The sequence below is a fragment of the Procambarus clarkii genome, chromosome 29, assembly GCF_040958095.1.
Source record: "Procambarus clarkii isolate CNS0578487 chromosome 29, FALCON_Pclarkii_2.0, whole genome shotgun sequence".
Lineage (NCBI taxonomy): Eukaryota > Metazoa > Arthropoda > Malacostraca > Decapoda > Cambaridae > Procambarus > Procambarus clarkii.
In genome coordinates, this window is record NC_091178.1 from 15,786,900 (window position 1) to 15,804,572 (window position 17,673).

General features: G+C 42.7%; 1 protein-coding gene across 1 annotated transcript in view; it reads right to left on the reverse strand.

The window, feature by feature from the left end:
• Lpt (Lost PHDs of trr) overlaps window positions 1–17,673 on the reverse strand; it is a gene marked incomplete at its 3' end in the record, with an annotated part of 43,278 nt that overhangs the window by 13,682 nt on the left and 11,923 nt on the right. The window contains 5 exon segments of the mRNA XM_069333538.1: window positions 3,059–3,172; window positions 8,037–8,203; window positions 13,490–13,607; window positions 15,366–15,520; window positions 16,065–16,183. Coding sequence (XP_069189639.1) covers window positions 3,059–3,172; window positions 8,037–8,203; window positions 13,490–13,607; window positions 15,366–15,520; window positions 16,065–16,183 — 673 coding nt within the window.

Sequence of the window (17,673 nt, forward strand, 5' to 3'; positions counted from 1 at the left end):
TTGTCATAAACAAAGTAGCCACAGCTTTGCTGGAGGCAACAACAGACCCCAGATACCATGCCCACCTCACAGCTGTGCTTGGTCCTCATGCAGGGAATTTCTTTTTGGCAGTCCCAATGTTTACAACAGGCACATGTATTGATCCGCAGCAGCTCCGTACTGCAGTTGCCCTCTGTCTTGCTGCCCCCAATCCTCAATGTACAAAACAAAACTAGTCACGTACCTTCTAAGAAAAATACCCATGAAAAGTTAGGAGTTTCAGTTGCCAAAAACTTGTTTTCTGTCAGATCTTGAGATATGTAACTGAAATAAGCCTTGTTGCTACAGCAGAGGCAAAATAGTCTACCTTGTATGGGCTATCTGACAATTTTCCAGCATAAGTCTCCATCTTGCAATCATTGTCAAAAAATCATTGTCAAGAGAATTATTACTCTGACAATTATAAACAAATATCTCAAAGAAGTCTTTGATTGCAGCCTCCTTATCAAGTAAGTTTTTCAGGATGTATTGATTTCTCATCAAATCATATTCAAGGTACTGTACAAAAAAACAAAATCATGCAATGATATTTTGCTCAGACCACCTCAACACCTGTGCCATCAATACTCCACAGACCAGCAAGATTCGTTCTGTTGCTGTTAAATTCGCCAGTTAAAAGCAGTAGAACAAAACAAGCTTTAGTTTCTTTATTGTCTGTAATTCTGGCTTTATTTTTCTGGACATAAATCTCTCTCTCTTTGTTTCTCTTCATTGATGATCACATTAGTTTCCTCTACTAATAAATCTACATTATGTGTGATAAAGAGTGACTTCAATTCAATTGGTGATTCTGCATACATGACTGGTTCCTTTGGTCCCCTCCCCTCCTGTGAAAACATTACGTGGAGGAGGCCTTTGCATGTTCACATTGTATACTTTCTTGTTTCATTTACTAATCCTTACTCAATCACCCATCATGTTTGCACTTCTTTTGTCTGGGTTTCTAGGGTGGTTTCATGGCATTCTCTAATTAATAACTGCTCATATCGGTCCATGATGAAATTTGAAAATAAAAAAATACCCTGATAATCTAGATTTGATTAAAAAACAATATTTTTTATATTTTGCATAGAATACTGCATATATAAAAAAAAATTCTGTTAAAAAAAAGCAATAGGCAGAAGTATTCAGTAATTATGAGAACTTACCTTTGTTAGTAGTGTGGGGTAATTGAAAAAGAGAATGAGTCTGCTTTTCACATGATCTGGGATATGTTTGGGATAATTTCTTTCCTGTTCTTTGGCCAAAAGTGGGGCTTTAGGAGCATGCAATTCCCCCACCAAGAAATAATAAGTGTTCCAAGGAAAGGTACCACCATGAGCCATCAAGCATGAATCCCAGCCAGCTAAACACCTTCAACTATACCCCAGTCATTACCAAGAAGACCAATATAGACAGGTTCCCAGACACTTAACCTGTCCTACAGGCCCAGACCATACAAAAGCGCCCTTGTCAGCCTCAGGGAATTAGATTTTTGTGACTAGAAAGTTGGAGCAGGAGAAAGACGATTGCTAGCCGTTTAAAAAAGCTTATTTAATTTTAAACTTATTTAAACTTATACCTCTAAACTTATAGAGGTATTTCTTTTATTTTTCCTTATTTATAATGAACAAGAAAATCCATAGGAGCCATGATGAGGGTTCGAACCTATGCAATGGGTGTTCCCAAGCTACACACGCTAGCGACTAGACCACGACATGGTAGAAGGATTACAACCTGGAGTTCTACTGAGCTCAACAAGGGCTTTCTGAGGCTTCCAAAAGCCGAACCAGGATGAAGTCACTAGTGTGTGTATGCGTGGGAACACCCATTGCATAGGTTCAAACCCTCGTCATGGCTTCTACGGATTTTCTCATTGATGCAGTCACATTAGTGTGATTAATCTCTGTGTACTGAAAGCGTCAGAGGTGGAACCTGCCTAGAAGACAGAGCCAAAGTGCATAGGAAGGATAATGGGAAAACCCTAGTCTGGCTTCAGTGGAAGCCTCAGGAAACCCTTGTGAGCTCAGTAGAACTCCAGGTTGTAATCCTTCTACCATGTCGTGGTCTAGTCGCTAGCGTGTGTGCATGGGAACACCCACCGCATAGGTTCAAACCCTCATCACTGTTCTTATGGATTTTTTCATTGATGCAGTCACCTTAGTGTGATTACTTTCTGTGTATAATGAAACAGATAGAATGGGGTGCTCATACAATATTTGTCGTGCCACACTGATCACGTGTGTGTGTGTGCTACGCGATTTTTTTTTAGCACTAAATTACATGTTGCTCTGAGCACAATTTGCGCTGTGTGCACTCATGCTACATGATAATCTAATGTATACTGTAACAGATATACAGATAAACACCATTTATCCATTTTTTTTTAATCACTGCAAACGTTTTAAATATCGGTACTGATATGAAAAAAATATACAAGTCAGGGAATATAAACAAACCTTGGAAATCCAACAAACTGTTTAAAAAACTCAACATAATGTAGACATTTCTGTGAAGGTATCAAAACTAAGCAGCTGCTGTTGGTTTTGTTGCCATATTCAGTGACAATAATGTGCAGTACTCTGGGTTTTTTCCACTGAATCTGGCCAAAATGTTGTATCCTTTTGATTTAATGCAAACTGCAAAATAAACAGGAACTCTACTCCCAAGTGTAATGGACAAACTCTGTTTACCTGAATGTAAATATATGCACATGCATGTGTATTTGTGATTGTATATACGTTATACATACAGTATTTATTATGTTACTACATTTTCACTATTTTAAGGTGTCTCGAAATTAAATTAATACTAGCTTAGGAGAATAAAAGTTCATAAACAAGCATTTAAGCCCTAGCATAAATATATGAAGGTGTGCAAGTATGAGGGCAAAAATTATCTTACAAAATAGTCATGGATAACAATATAAGCTCCAGACTAAAAAAAAAAACAAAAAAAAAAAAAACACAAGTTTGGGATAATAACCAAACCAGCTGGGTAGGTGCAGCAAACAACTAGCATGCTTTTTTTTTTGTTTTACCTTGCACTTCCACCCAGTTCTTGAGAGGGAGAGGCCAAAGGGGCGGGCACACACCACATGGTACGCCTTGTCACACACCCCACACACGATTTCATCGCTTGGCTGCCGACACATCTGCACACCCGGTGGAGAGGGAGGGGGGGACACAGAGGGATTATTGTCATGCACCATAGCACAAAGTCAGGGAACCGAGTCAAGGATAAAGGGGACTCAAAATACTGTGAAATGGAACTACACCAATTCCGCAAGAGGGGAATGGAAGAGGGGGGTTACTTCCAGACAGTAATTTATTAGGTGTGACCCAAAACATAACCACAGATACATAAAGAATAATATGAGCATGCATTATTAACAATGAGTACATGTTCAGCCAATTTAAAATTTATAACAATATCAGTGGTGTTAATTACTATGCTGGGTATCAAAAATTACAGAAAAATTACCCAAGAGAAGATCTTAGAATAATTATGTATGAACCTAATGCTAAAGCTTTTTTAAGGTTAATGCATATGAAGTGAAATCAGAATATCAGGAGAATTCAGCATTTGATAAATTGAAAATGTATTTATTCTTCAATAGAATTTATTTTGAATATTCATTGAAAACTATCATTTATGTTTTTTCTAAATTTCAAAGGTACTATATACAGTACAGTATAAAATTCCCCCCCCCCCCCAAAAAAAAAAAATTATAGCTTTTTCCATACACACCTGGATGTAGGACTTTTAAATTGGTTAGCAGTTTAGTGGTTAAATCTCTTGCTTTATTTTGGTGACCTTGTCATAGACACCAAGTGTTTCCCTATTCATGTCTTAACCTAGGTTGAAAAGCAAGTTCTTTTCAATAAAATTGGTGAATTGCCTTCTTAGCACTCCGGAAGAATGTTAGCAGTGAATTTATTGTAAACCACTGTTAGTTTTTTGTAATTTATTTATAACTAACTTTGTAAATAAACATCAGTTTTTAGTGTTAACAAAATGAAAAAATTCTTATCTTTCTTCTATATTATACTGAGTTCCAGGCATCTAGCCCAGTATATGATTTTCAGAATAGGCCAAATTCAGGAAAGAACTCAGAGGATGACTCTCTTTCATTGCATCCAATGAAATTCCAAAACAGAGATTCATCCTGCTATTTCAGAATATTGTTGTTTTCTTTATCATGTGTGTACATTTCTCCTCCTATAAGCAAGGTGCCAATACATGTGGAGGTTCTTGATTTGGTATTTAATTAAATGTGAAAAAGCAGTTAATTTCTTCTTATTTCTTGGAAGGCTTTGTTCTTTTTGTATTACTTCAAGTGGTATGTATTTGCAGGCGATGAGTCACAATAACGTGGCTAAAGTATGTTGACCAGACCATACACTAGAAGGTGAAGGGATGACGACGTTTCGGTCCGTCCTGCACCATTCTCAAGTCGATTGTCTGTATTGATGGTATGTATTTTGTAGCTCTACCACTGACTTGTGTATTCAGCAAGTTGTATTCACCTACCTGCTCTTGCAGGGGGTCGAGCTCTGCCATTTCGGCCCGCCTCTCAACTGTCAATCAATCAACTGTTACTAACTACTAATTTTTATTTTTCTCCACACACACAGTGTGTGTGTGGGCTTGTTTTACCACTGTTATACATCTGTGGTTGTTTGAAAACTTCAATAACCTCTTTACTTCTTCGTTATAGTCATCTGCATACTCTTAAGTTAGACCAGTTTTTTGTGGTAGTGATTGTTATTTATAGTGATTCTGAGTTTAGTGCGGGAATGCTAGGCTTCACTAGCTGTCAATATAGGTAATTTTAAAACCAGTCACAATCTGGCTAAAGACTAAACAAATATAATTAATTATACAACAATGAACAAATCCATAACTATCTTGAATAATTTTTTTTAGTCAGACTTGAATTACTGATCAGAGGACAACACCACTTTTATAAATTGCAATTTTGAAGAATTTCTTACTTTAAAACTATTAGCACTCTAATGATACAAATTTACACAGTACAGTATATATAGTATAGTTCTAAGACAAACACATCTCAAATTTTAACTGATTATCTTCAAATGTTCTCCTGATATACAAAATCAAAATTATCTAATGCAAAACTCCCTTGGGTACCATTTGAAAATGAAACTAATAGAAGTATTCCTTGAAATTAGAGCTGTATGTGAAGAAATTTGTACAACTATGTGAATTAATTAGTTATGAAATATTGATCAGAGTCACCCCTCTATTGCACTAAATGTTAAAATGTTAAAAAATCTGCCACCAGACGAATACATTGTCCCAATAACAATAGGGACCTTCCTTGTACTATTATACATGGGTAAGTGTTGAAACTTTCAAGCCAATACACAAAGGTATTCTTTCAAAATTATATGATAAGGCAAATAGAATAAATGTTAAATATAATGAAATGCCTCTTTTTGGTTGGGCCTTGGTAGCTCCCTATAGCAACCCACACTAGTCACATCAGCCCCCAGGGGGTCCTTAGTAAGTCTACTGGAGACAAGAGCCTGAACCTGGCCTCCTCACAGAGCAGGGGATTCATTACCATTACCCTCACCAAAGGAAACATCCAGAAAGTAAGCGAAGCAAAACACAACTGCAAGATTAACAGAAAAAAATTGAAATAAAGTAGCTAATGACTCCACAAACAATACACCCAGTAGTTAGTTTGAACTCTACTAGTAATAGCTGGTCATTACCAAATGGCACCCCAGGAAGCTACCCATTCCCATGTCAACGCTAGTCAGTCTGCAGCCCAAGATCACCAACCAACACACCTGGAAGGGGGAACAAAGGACCAGGTAGCCACTGAGGTCCAACTAGAAAGAATTGTTTTATTAGTCAATGCTGCTTTTTTTTTTGTAGGAGACAAATGGTGGCTCCCTGTTGATAACCACGGAGAATAAGGAAACCAAGACTTACCAGGGAGGAGGAGAAGCATTAAACATGCGAAGAAGACAACCAAGGACAGGAAACTCAAACAAAAGCAACAAGAGTCCAACAAGAACAAGGACCTTGTAAGAACACCAAAATCCCAAACCTGAATATCAGCCCACGATATATTAGAGAAAAGCATGGTTAGGCTGCCTAAAATTAAGGGCACTGCAGATAACCGAAGAAAAATGAGCCTTGGAACAGGGAACCAAGGAAACAGAATCACCAGACAACACCCCCCCCCCGTCGATTTAAGGAGTCGTCTACGCAGATGGACATCAGGTGAAGGACTGACAAATGTTGACATAGAAGTCTGCAGCTCCTGGGATGTTGCTACCTGTAACTAGGATAGTTTGAAATATTGGTTGGATCATTTGCAAAGTCGCTTGCTGCTTGATTTCACTTTTTCTCTATGAATCCTGCAATTGTCTGTTTTGCTTCATTTATTTTCCAGATGTTTCTTTTAATGCAGGTGATTGTAAGGAATCCCACACTTCTTGCACCTCTGCAATGGGGGCCAGGTTCTGGCTCTGGTCTCTAGTAGACTATTCAAGACTCATAGGGATGATGTGACTCATGTATGTGGAGCTATCTCTGGGTAGCTATCTTCAGGAAGAAATTGTTAAGACCTTACAGAAAATCTCACTGATCTGCAAAATAATATACAAACTTTTTTTAATAGCTGGCAAAGACTGTAATGCTCGTGGTATTACAAGGTGGTTTTGAAGGTTAAAGCATTCAAGATTACCACAATACTTGAAATACACTTAAATTGTTCAAAAAACTGGTTGATTTATAAGGCTGTTGCCATTTGAACAATAATGTACCAAAGTGTATTGCTAAAAAACATTACCAAACCATCATACAAAAGTGGGTAGATAAGATGATATGAAGCACAAAAAAATCTATTAGTAAAAAATAGTAAATTAAATCAAAGATAATGGAAATACAATTCCTCTGAAATGATCATTTGGATCTTGGAAATTGGCCGGCAGCCAGGTTGTGTTGCAGTGTCTATATGAAACAGAAGAATATCAGAGGTTCAAGAGATAAGCCTTTTTTTTTTTATATAACTTACCACTCATCCTATCGACAGAAAATAAGGCTAAAACACCTGAGGTGAAGGGTTGCAGGAAAGCATCTTGCAGCCCACTTCTATAAATGCATTCAAGAAACATATGTGCAACAGCAGGAATGCCTAGAGGTTTCAGAATACTGAAAACCTTTTTTCAAAGCAATGGTGGTGGTGGTGAGGAGGGTTGGCATAAATATTAAAACATTCAATTTGAAAATGAGAAACGAAGATATTTAAAATGTTCATGAAAGTACCATCAATTTGGTAAAATGAGAATTCAGAGGAGTCTTGCAAAAAATGCAATGTTCAGTCTGATTTCTGTTTTAAAGTAAGCATGTAAATTACCGATTATGCAGAAGGCAAAGAAAATTATGTTAAAGCAAACATTAAAAAATGGGAAAAGTATATGAAATTTACTTTAAAAAGTACCACTATGATAAATATAAAAAGCATCAGTTTTTATACTCTTTTATCTAAAATAACTGACCAACGGTGCTATGCTTAAACATAATTTGAAGAACGTTAGTTTAGTTGATGCATTATATTCTTCTAAATCTTGATAAACAATGGTACTTTAAGTTGTGCTGTTTTAGTTATTTTTATACAACAGTTTTGTTATAGCCCTCATCAAAACTCTTCTGAATGTTGAAAAACACAGGTAAAATTCTTCTCACCTATTTACTAAAAGCCAATAACAACATATAGTATCTACAAAGCTAAGTAAACACTGTTACACATTAAATCAAATCTATTACACCAATGCTTTTAAACAACAAACTAAGGATCCACATAACTAAACAACAGCAGTACAGGAAAAGCAGCATTTCCACCAGAGCGGCAAACACAACATACACCAATAACAAATGTTTTTCTTGACAACCAAACTAGTAATAACTTTGAAGAAAATGATCAGTATATAAATTTAGAGGAAGCAAAAATAAATATTGTATACTCTTTTCCTTACCTGACACGTCTTACAGTCAGGACATTGCCATCCTGCACGTAAAACCGAGATGGCAGTAACTGGAGGCTTCAGGCAGAGGCCGTGGTAGTGATTGCCACAAGAAGAACAGAAGAGAAGAGAACTCTCAGGAGATGAATGTTCGCATACCATACACGCCATGTCCACCACTAACAGAAATAATGAATATAACTGTAAATGTCAATAAAACCAGCGTTGAATGTAATGAAACGCCATTTTCTGGGTGAGACCCGGAGGCTCCCCGGAGCTGTACCGGCTGATATGCTAATGTCAGACTTTGGCATCAGTCATGTGTATGGAGTTCTAGGGCCTACCGGGGACCACGAGCCAGAACCTGGCCCCCTCAGAGAGGCAAGGGGAGCAATGGCCTATAGAAACCCCCGTGTGGTTGGAAGCATTCTATGTCTGCCATCGACCGTGTCAAGCATCCAGAAAGGTAAGCATTCCAAAACAAACCCCTATTCTGGTGAAAATTGCTACCTAAGCCGAACTAGTGGATAGAACTCTTCAACAGAAAACAAGGAAACTAGTATGACGTCATACGTCACCGCGCCGCTGTCTGCGCAGCTCCCCCCTCCCCGGGAGGGGGAAGGGGGAGCCCCAGACCTCCCACGCCGGCTATCCACCCATCAGTTCTGAAGCTGGATGTCAAAACACACGAAAAACGCCAACCGGAGGGAGGGAGGGTTGCCGGGGAGCCTCCGGGTCTCACCCAGAAAATGGCGTTTCATTACATTCAACGCTGGTTTTCTGGGGGGAGCCCCGTCGGCTCCCCGGAGCTAACTACCCACAGAGGAAGGTCAAAGGGACAAAACCGGGAGGCGGACACCACGCACCCCCCAAGGAGGTGAGACAACCGGCAGCAAACGCCAACCCAAGGCGCCACAGCCCCGAAAATCCCGGGAACAACACGAGAACCACGAGCAGCAAGGCCCCTGCACGAACACCAAAAATCCATGCCCGAAAGACTGCAAGGCCACGTCGCCCAGACGGCAGCGAGAGCAGCGAAGCCACGAACGCCACAGGCATGAGGGAAGAACACAGGCAGCTTAGCCGCAAGAACACGGCTGACCACCCGGGACACCATCACCCGCGAACCGGGAAGGACAGAACCGGATCAACGCAAAACGCGCTCCGGACCCAAACGCCGTGGCACGCAAACAACAGCGGAGGGCCGCCACTGAACACAAAACGACACACCCCCGGCCCGACCAACGAAGCATCAACAAACCCTGGACCCCTCCAGAATGCAGCAGCCCCACCCCGCGCCAGAAAAGATGGAGACTGCTGCCATCAAACAACCAAAACGCTAAAACCGAAGGAGCAAGAAAACTCAGCGAACTGACCCCCAGAGGCAAAGGCCCAAAGGAAAGAGCCGACGAAAAAACACACCGGAACCGAAGGGGCACTACCAACCGAGGAGAAGATAGAGCACGCTGACCAGAGACCAGGATGGTGCAAGCGGCGCACGAACAGGCCGGAGGTGAAACGACGCACAAGACAGCTGACTAACGGTGCAGAAGCAACACCAAGACCGAAAGCAAGCTGAAGCGGCTCCGCCTGCGCCGCACGAAAAGAGGCGACAGTATGTGGCAAGACGACGGCCCCCAACCCCCACTAGAAAACCAAGCCGAGAGTAAACCAAACTAACAAGAGTAACCACCTAAGAAGGGACAGGAAAGGGAAGGACCGCCAAAATACCCATACTGCCGCCAAGAGAAGCACGCAGGTGGGACACCTACCACAAAGCCACCCGACCACCAACCGGAGGCGAGACCACGAGGCAGAACATAAGCAGCCCCGACAAGGCCCCCCCGAGCCCAGGAAAAAGGCGGAGCCGCGAGAAGATCTCGGGCGCGACCACCGAAACCCAGGCGGCACAAGGAGATGGAACGTCTGCCGAACAGAAAAACTCCCCAAAGCATGCAAGCCCGCCAGGAGTTCAGAAACGACGGGTCCGACGCGAGACATCGCAAGAAACCCCCCCCCCAAAAAAAAAAAAAAACAACCGGCAGGGCAAGCTAGGAAAACCAAAGAAGGTGGAAGGGTCGCCGCCAGAACAGGACCCGAACCAAGGGGCACGAACAACTGCAATAGACCGAGACAAAGAAGCACATCACAGGACACAGGCTGACCAACGCCTAAGAACACACGCAGAACATCCCTGCTGCAGAGGAGGCAGGAAGAAAGAGCAGAAGCACAAAAAACCCCAGGAGAACAACCAGGGGTGGACAATCAGGCAGGGACAAAAACCCCACGCAATCCCCAGGCACAAAACGGCAGCAAAGTGCCACTCCACAACCGGACACAGGAACAAGGACACGCCACCGTGAAACACGGTACCAATGCACACGTGCAGCAGCAGCAACAGGCACCACTGCAACATGCAACATGTAAATAGCAACTCCCCTCTGCAAAGGCAGAGAACGGAGCAGGCAGACCCCAGACAGGGCCAACGGAGACACGACAAAACCCTGCAGGCCCAGAAACCTGCACCAGGCGACCGACGGCGGAGAAACCCCGCTCGATACCTGCTGGATGAGGTACTGGGAGCTCTTTTACACCTGAAGCCCGGCCCAAGGTCAGGCCAGACCAGCCAGAGGATGGCCCACCAGGCAGCTGCCAGGAGCAGTCCACCGGCCCACATACCCCCACAACCAGGACGGGCCGGAACTGCCATACGAAAACAGGCCAGTGCGCCCTGGAAGTCCACGGACGAACCAGCAAGAAGGCTTATGCTCGCAAGTAGGTCGTGTAACAAGCACAGACCACTGATGGTAATACAGTGTTCCCCAAAAGTGCCAATAGCACCACTGCACTCCACTGGTACTATCCCGCAAGTTCTACCAGATAGGCGGGACCCAAGAGCCAGAGCTCAAATCCTGCAAGCACAGCCAGGAGCCTCACCAGGTGAGTACAGAACCAACCCTACAACCCCCACACCTCACAACATTAAAAAAAAAGGAGGGTCCCCTGAATGACTCCAGCATGGGTTGGACATGCACATGAGGGGGACAGGAAGGGGTGATAAAGGGACAGTCACTGGTGTGCGAATGGTCTCAGTCGTACAAAAATATACCTAAATAAAGACAGGTATATAAACACCGCCGCATTCAGCGCCCGGCCAAAAGACGCCAGACCGCAGAAACTCACCTGGCGAATGGTGGCACGAACTTGACACGACTCAACCGTGCCCAGAAGAACTTGGGAGCACCGCCAGCTGAAGACGCCAGAGCCGGACCCTGCCGGACCCGCAGGAGAGCAGGGAGAGGCGAAGGAGGCGGTCCACACCCATGACACAGGGAAAACCGCGGTGTCCTCCCCACAACTGGGAACCAGGACACCCCCGGCGCGAAGGGGCACATACCGCAGCCAGGGAGAACGAGAGGCGAAGCACTGTAGCAAAAAAGGGCGCAAAACCCCAGTACTGAAACACCGCCCAGACCAAAACAAACTCCACGGCGCATGCGCATAACACGCTGGCCGAACCGCACACCCTCCCTGCGGGAAGGCGCCAGCCAGGACTACTGCACGAGAAAAGTAGCCAAAAGAGGAAGCAGGAACAATAAAACCGGCCAAAGAAGCAAAGAGCCCAAAAAGGAACCCAACCGGGCGACAAGTAGCCCAACCGGGCGACAAGTAGCCCAACCGGGCGACAAGTAGCCCAACAGGGCGACAAGTAGCCCAACAGGGCGACAAGTACGAGGAGCCGACAGACGTTCCAATAATGCGTGAAGTACCGAAAAACCTTCCCGTACCCTCGAGAACACAGAAGCCAACACTAGTCCCGAAGGCACACGAAGGCGCAGGCGCACCCGAGATCAGAAGTCACGCAGAACCCCATCGAACGGGGAAACATGACAAAAACACCGTCCCAAAAAGGGGGGGAGGAAACATCCACCCACAGGATGGAACCAACCGACTCAAAGGCCAAGGAACCGAGCCCGGGGAGGGGCCGACGTCCAACAGCACGTACGGCTAGTGGGGAGGAAAGACCCCACTCCGCGTAACCACAAGCCCCGCCTAGAGGGGGATAAAAACCCCCACGGGGTCTAACGGGGCCAAGGCCCCCCCAAGTCAGCCCCTCCCCAGCCCCGGGAACCTACACGACAGGCCCCGGGGCCGAGCCGTTCCCCCAAAGCCCCGGCCGTACCAGAAAACCGGGGCAGCCGTGAAAACACTAAGGAAGGGAGCCCACTGGCAGACTCATACAACACGGCTGGAGGAACAGGCCCAAATGCCCCCGTCACTACCCCGAAAGGGGAATTCCCAGAGACTGCCCGAGTCTCAACACCACCAAAAACCCCGCCCCAAACCTACAGACGGTAAGGAACCGGATGCAGGCAGGAAGGGTGAACCAGGGAAAAAACAAGGGACACAAGGGGCAAGAACGAAGGCAGACCCCCCCACTAGGTAGATAAACAAAAAGAAAAAGAAAACCCCGCAAGAGGACAGCGTACCCAAGCGGAACAGAGCCGGCCGCTATGATTGGTAAAGACAAGCTGCACAGTACCCCGCGCCCCACCAGTGCAAACACTGCCCCTTACTCTAAGGCGAACAAGGGAGACAGAACACCCGAGCACACAAAGAGCGGCCGAAAACCAAGCAGTAAACGGCCAAGCAGGGGCAAGACCCAAGGAACTTGTGGAAGGTGGCCCCAAGCCCCAAGTGCAGTACTTACAGGGCACCTAGGGAAGGGAACCCTAGGCGCATGCAGCCCGAGTACTGAAGAATCACTCCGGCTCACGCACCACCTAGAAAACAGACACCACACTCTAGGTACAGTGCTGAAACAACCATTGGAGCCGGAGCACATAACCATTGCCTATAGCATCAGCCGAAGAACTGATGGGTGGATAGCCGGCGTGGGAGGTCTGGGGCTCCCCCTTCCCCCTCCCGGGGAGGGGGGAGCTGCGCAGACAGTGGCGCGGTGACGTATGACGTCATACTAGTTTCCTTGTTTTCTGTTGAAGAGTTCTATCCACTAGTTCGGCTTAGGTAGCAATTTTCACCAGAATAGGGGTTTGTTTTGGAATGCTTACCTTTCTGGATGCCTGACCCGGTCGATGGCAGACATAGAATGCTTCCAACCACACGGGGGTTTCTATAGGCCATTGCTCCCCTTGCCTCTCTGAGGGGGCCAGGTTCTGGCTCGTGGTCCCCGGTAGGCCCTAGAACTCCATACACATGACTGATGCCAAAGTCTGACATTAGCATATCAGCCGGTAAAGCTCCGGGGAGCCGACGGGGCTCCCCCCAGAAAATGCCAATGCTACTACTGTCTTGAATAACAAATCTTATTTTTGGGCTTAGATTAATTTTCATACATTAGGCTTTAAATTCAAGCAATCATAGAATATTTTTGCTTTAGTAGTTACATCTGAAAACATACGACGCGATACTCACTTAAGAGACAAAAGGCTTATGGTACTTACGCAAGTCTTTGCTTTTATCTGCATGAGGTGGGCAAACCATTGCCACAGTTTTAAGATCCATAGGAGCCCCAGCACTCATTGCACATGGAAAATGATAAAATCTTTGGCATCCAGACACCTATAAAAGATATATAATGAATTAACTGTTAATCTAAGGAGGACAAATTTAGAAATAAGCATTAAGGATCTTTACTTTATGTCAATGATGCATGCATACTAACATGTCTATTCAATAAAATAAAATAAAATACTTAGTATAAGGATAATTAAGAAATCACAGAAAACAATCTACAAAAGGGCACATGAACCATTCTTATAAACGGTTTAATTTCCACCTTTCTCACTTTAATTTCCAGCTTCTACCCATTTATCCCTCATTTTGATATACCATTTTTTGTCCACCTTGACAATTCACATCAATATTTATTTTACTTAATGATTATATCCCCCCACTGGTCTTTCTCTCCTTTGAGATCTAAGACTGAGTTTCCATTACCTGTCTTAGAGCTTACACTTTTTAGTTCAGGCACTTGCATTGTCGTAAACAAATAATGTTTTAAAAAGTTTATGCTTCACTAAATGTAGATTTAATGATGGTTGCGTGTACAGTATTCTAGGATTGGTGTGATGAAGGTTGCATAAATTTTCATTAAAAGAGTCCTCATTTAGGTTTCTGGGCCCCATTCTTAGGTTTGTCAATTACCAATACACTGCCAATATTATCCTATTTATATTCACTTCTGGTGCCATTGTAATGAAAGGCACTTTGAGTTTTCACTTATTACTGCTCTTCATTAAATTGCAAGGCGTTTGAAAATCCTCACTCATATACTGAGAACCCAAAACTAGAAACTCTCCCTCCAGCAAGCTATTATATTGTCTCGGCAATGTGGCCTCGGCTGGTTTATGCCAGGTCACATTTTTCATGGGGGCCATTTCCAGTTTTGTGGCCATTGCAGTGTTCTAGGCTTGGAAGGCTTCTGCTCCATTCTTCTGCCCCTTTAGCTCATCCTTAGTTTTCTTTTCTGGTTGCTTCTCTCTCAGATAGGAAAATGTCCTCTTCCAAGGCTCAGTGGTAAGATAGCTTCAGGAAGCTACTTATGGGGCTATTTCAGAAGTTGGGCAATAAATGAAATAAAATGCCCTTTTCTGGTGGACTACTCAGTAGCTCCCCATCCCTGCCCTGTTCCCTCCTTTCCAATGGAAGTTAAGGAATTGTCTCTTGGAGCAGCTTGTGAATGAGGTGGCTGGCTGGGCAAGACCCCGGGTCATCTAGGCTGCCCTCTGATTGTGAGCAAATATATCTAGGCAGTGATTTCACCACAATAATGATTTTTTGCATAGTTTTCAATGGGGTTAAATAAAATTACCAGCAGATGCTTTTTTTTTTTTTTTTTTTTTAGAGTTTTGGCTTTCTGGTGGGTCTTTTGCTCAGTTCTGTAATCTGATCTCCAGGATCCCATTTACCTCTTTGAGCAGGCCAGATTCTAATCTTGGCCCCCAGCAGGTGCTTGTAATTCTTAAAGAGTCCTGGTGTGATCCCCAAAGCTTAGCTAACTATATAGTAATATCACGAAGGTACTGAGGGAAACCTCCCAAAAATTAAATATTACAAAACCATTTGTTATCCCAACCTGTGACAGCTTATTAAATATAGAAACAAAAAAGTATTAGGTACTCAGCAATATTACATGGCTAAAAAATGTTAAATACTGTACTATAAAGAAGTGAATCACAAATAAATGCACAATAAAATATGGACAGTAATATTATTACCCATAGTATTAACATTATGTACAAATTAAAAAAGCAAGCTTTGTTATTCCTTATTCATCAAGTTATGCTATTCATTAATTATTAACAATATAGATCCTACCTTGCAAGGAAGTGTGGCACCAAATTTTTTACAGTGAACACATCTCTGACTTGCTCCAGCAACAACGGCTCTATCAACAGAGCTGACTGTATCATCGTTAATCAGCTCGACTGTAGATGACCAGAGGGCACACATATAATGTGCAAAACAGTGACCTGAAAATTGAATCACAGATAACCAAAACATTAACCATTTTTAGACTGATTAAAAATAAGGATTAGATGTCTTCAACCATTCCAGATACTGTACAACAAATTTAACATACATTGATATAATGCTTAAAGGAAGTAACTTTTAGTTTCTGAACTAATCACCAATTCATTTGTTACTACTTTTCCCTTAATCTGCTAATGCTGCTCATTTGGTATTGTCCGTTTTATTTATAAACCAAGTTACAATTATTTCTCAATCATGTTACCATATCATACTTCAATTGTTCATATCGAGTGTGTAAACATGTAAAAACATATAATCAATAATTTTTGTTTAGAAAGGTCCCATAAAAATAACAACAAACAATATGATATAATTCATGAAAAACTAGCCATTTGGAAAATCCAGAAAAGGGGTCCAGAACGATTTAGTGCAGATTTTTTAGATTACACTATACACTATATTTGTTAAGATATATACAGTACAAAAAAAATACCAACTAATAACTGGAAAACTGGCAAATTAGGTCAACAAAACATTAATTACCTGTTGGCTCAAATAACATAGCTATACTAGGTTGTTCCAAGTGACCAACTAGAGAAATTTCATCCACAGGTTCTGGTAAAGCTTCCCCTACTTGTTTCCTTGGCGATTTTCCCTTCTCTCTGCAAAGTAAAAATTTAGTAATTTTTCAAAATACTGAGTAAAACTCTTAAGATATAAATATATTGCTAATTGTATTAAGATTAGATTTGTTTGGATTGCAGCAGAACTACAGAAACAATCCCAGACCATCATATCTGTAAATTTGTACCTTTAACCTGTAAACTACAAAAATGTCTAAAAGTCCTACTGTATATCCAAGTATTGAAATCCTACGAGGATCAATCATATATGGTGATTTGAGCACAGAAGGATATCACAGATAGGATTTGGAATAGTAGTAGTAGGCATCCATCAATCTCAGGAGACTATGGAGTTGCACTCTGGTTGTTGAGACATGGCACCAACTGGCAGTGTCACAGAGAAACCTGTTTGTTTTCAACTGTGCTTGAAGAAGTCTATCATAACCAATGTATGGAAATTACACTGAGCGAGTTCATCGCTAAGTGCAATGATCAATATCTGTCAACTGTTCATTTGTCTGTCTTTCAAATTAACCTAGAGACTCAGCTGACTGTTGGGTTTGGTAACAATTTGTAAATATAATCGCTAATATGATTCTGTACGACAGACAGACAATGAACAATCAAGTATCAAGGAAAGATTGATATCTCCACAACAATAATTTAAAATGAAAACTATCCACATACATAAAATGAATGGATTACCTTACCTTGAGATTGATGTTACTTTACGTAAATGTCAAGGCAAAGAAGGAATTATAACCGATTGAATAAATGAACATACTGTAAATGGATTAACAGTGCGACAGTTCAGATTCAATAGAGAACCCAATAATAATGAATCGACACCTATTAAATGTTGTATTCTGCACTATAGTAATCACTGTTAATAGGAACAGTTATCCAGGAATCAATGACTAATCTAAAATACACATGAAAATATGATGACTCTCGTAGCTCATCATCTCTGGAAAGATGCATACTGTACATACATAAATGGGACGAAGGTAGACATCAATTTATACCACTAAATGTGTACTCTTCACTGAGTATTGTCAATAAGAACTCCTCTTTCTACCTCTCCAGATAATTTTTGGGGAGAAATAATATGTAGCCTGTTTCTTCTGCCTACAGAGTCTCTGTGGTGCTAGCTACTAAATGGTCAGTTAGACAGTGACACATACGGCTGGAAGCCAGGTGTCCTTATCTTGAGGTTATCTTGAGATGATTTCGGGGCTTTAGTGTCCCCGCGGCCCGGTCCTCGACCAGGCCTCCACCCCCAGGAAGCAGCCCGTGACAGCTGACAAACACCCAGGTATCTATTTTACTGCTAGGTAACAGGGGCATAGGGTGAAAGAAACTCTGCCCATTGTTTCTTGCCGGTGCCTGGGATCGAACCCAGGACCACAGGATCACAAGTCCAGTGTGCTGTCCGCTCGGCCGACTGGCTCCCACAAGATTCACCATAAACATGCTACTGATATTCAAATGAATTCTGATATCGAATTACTTTGCTCACCTAGACTATT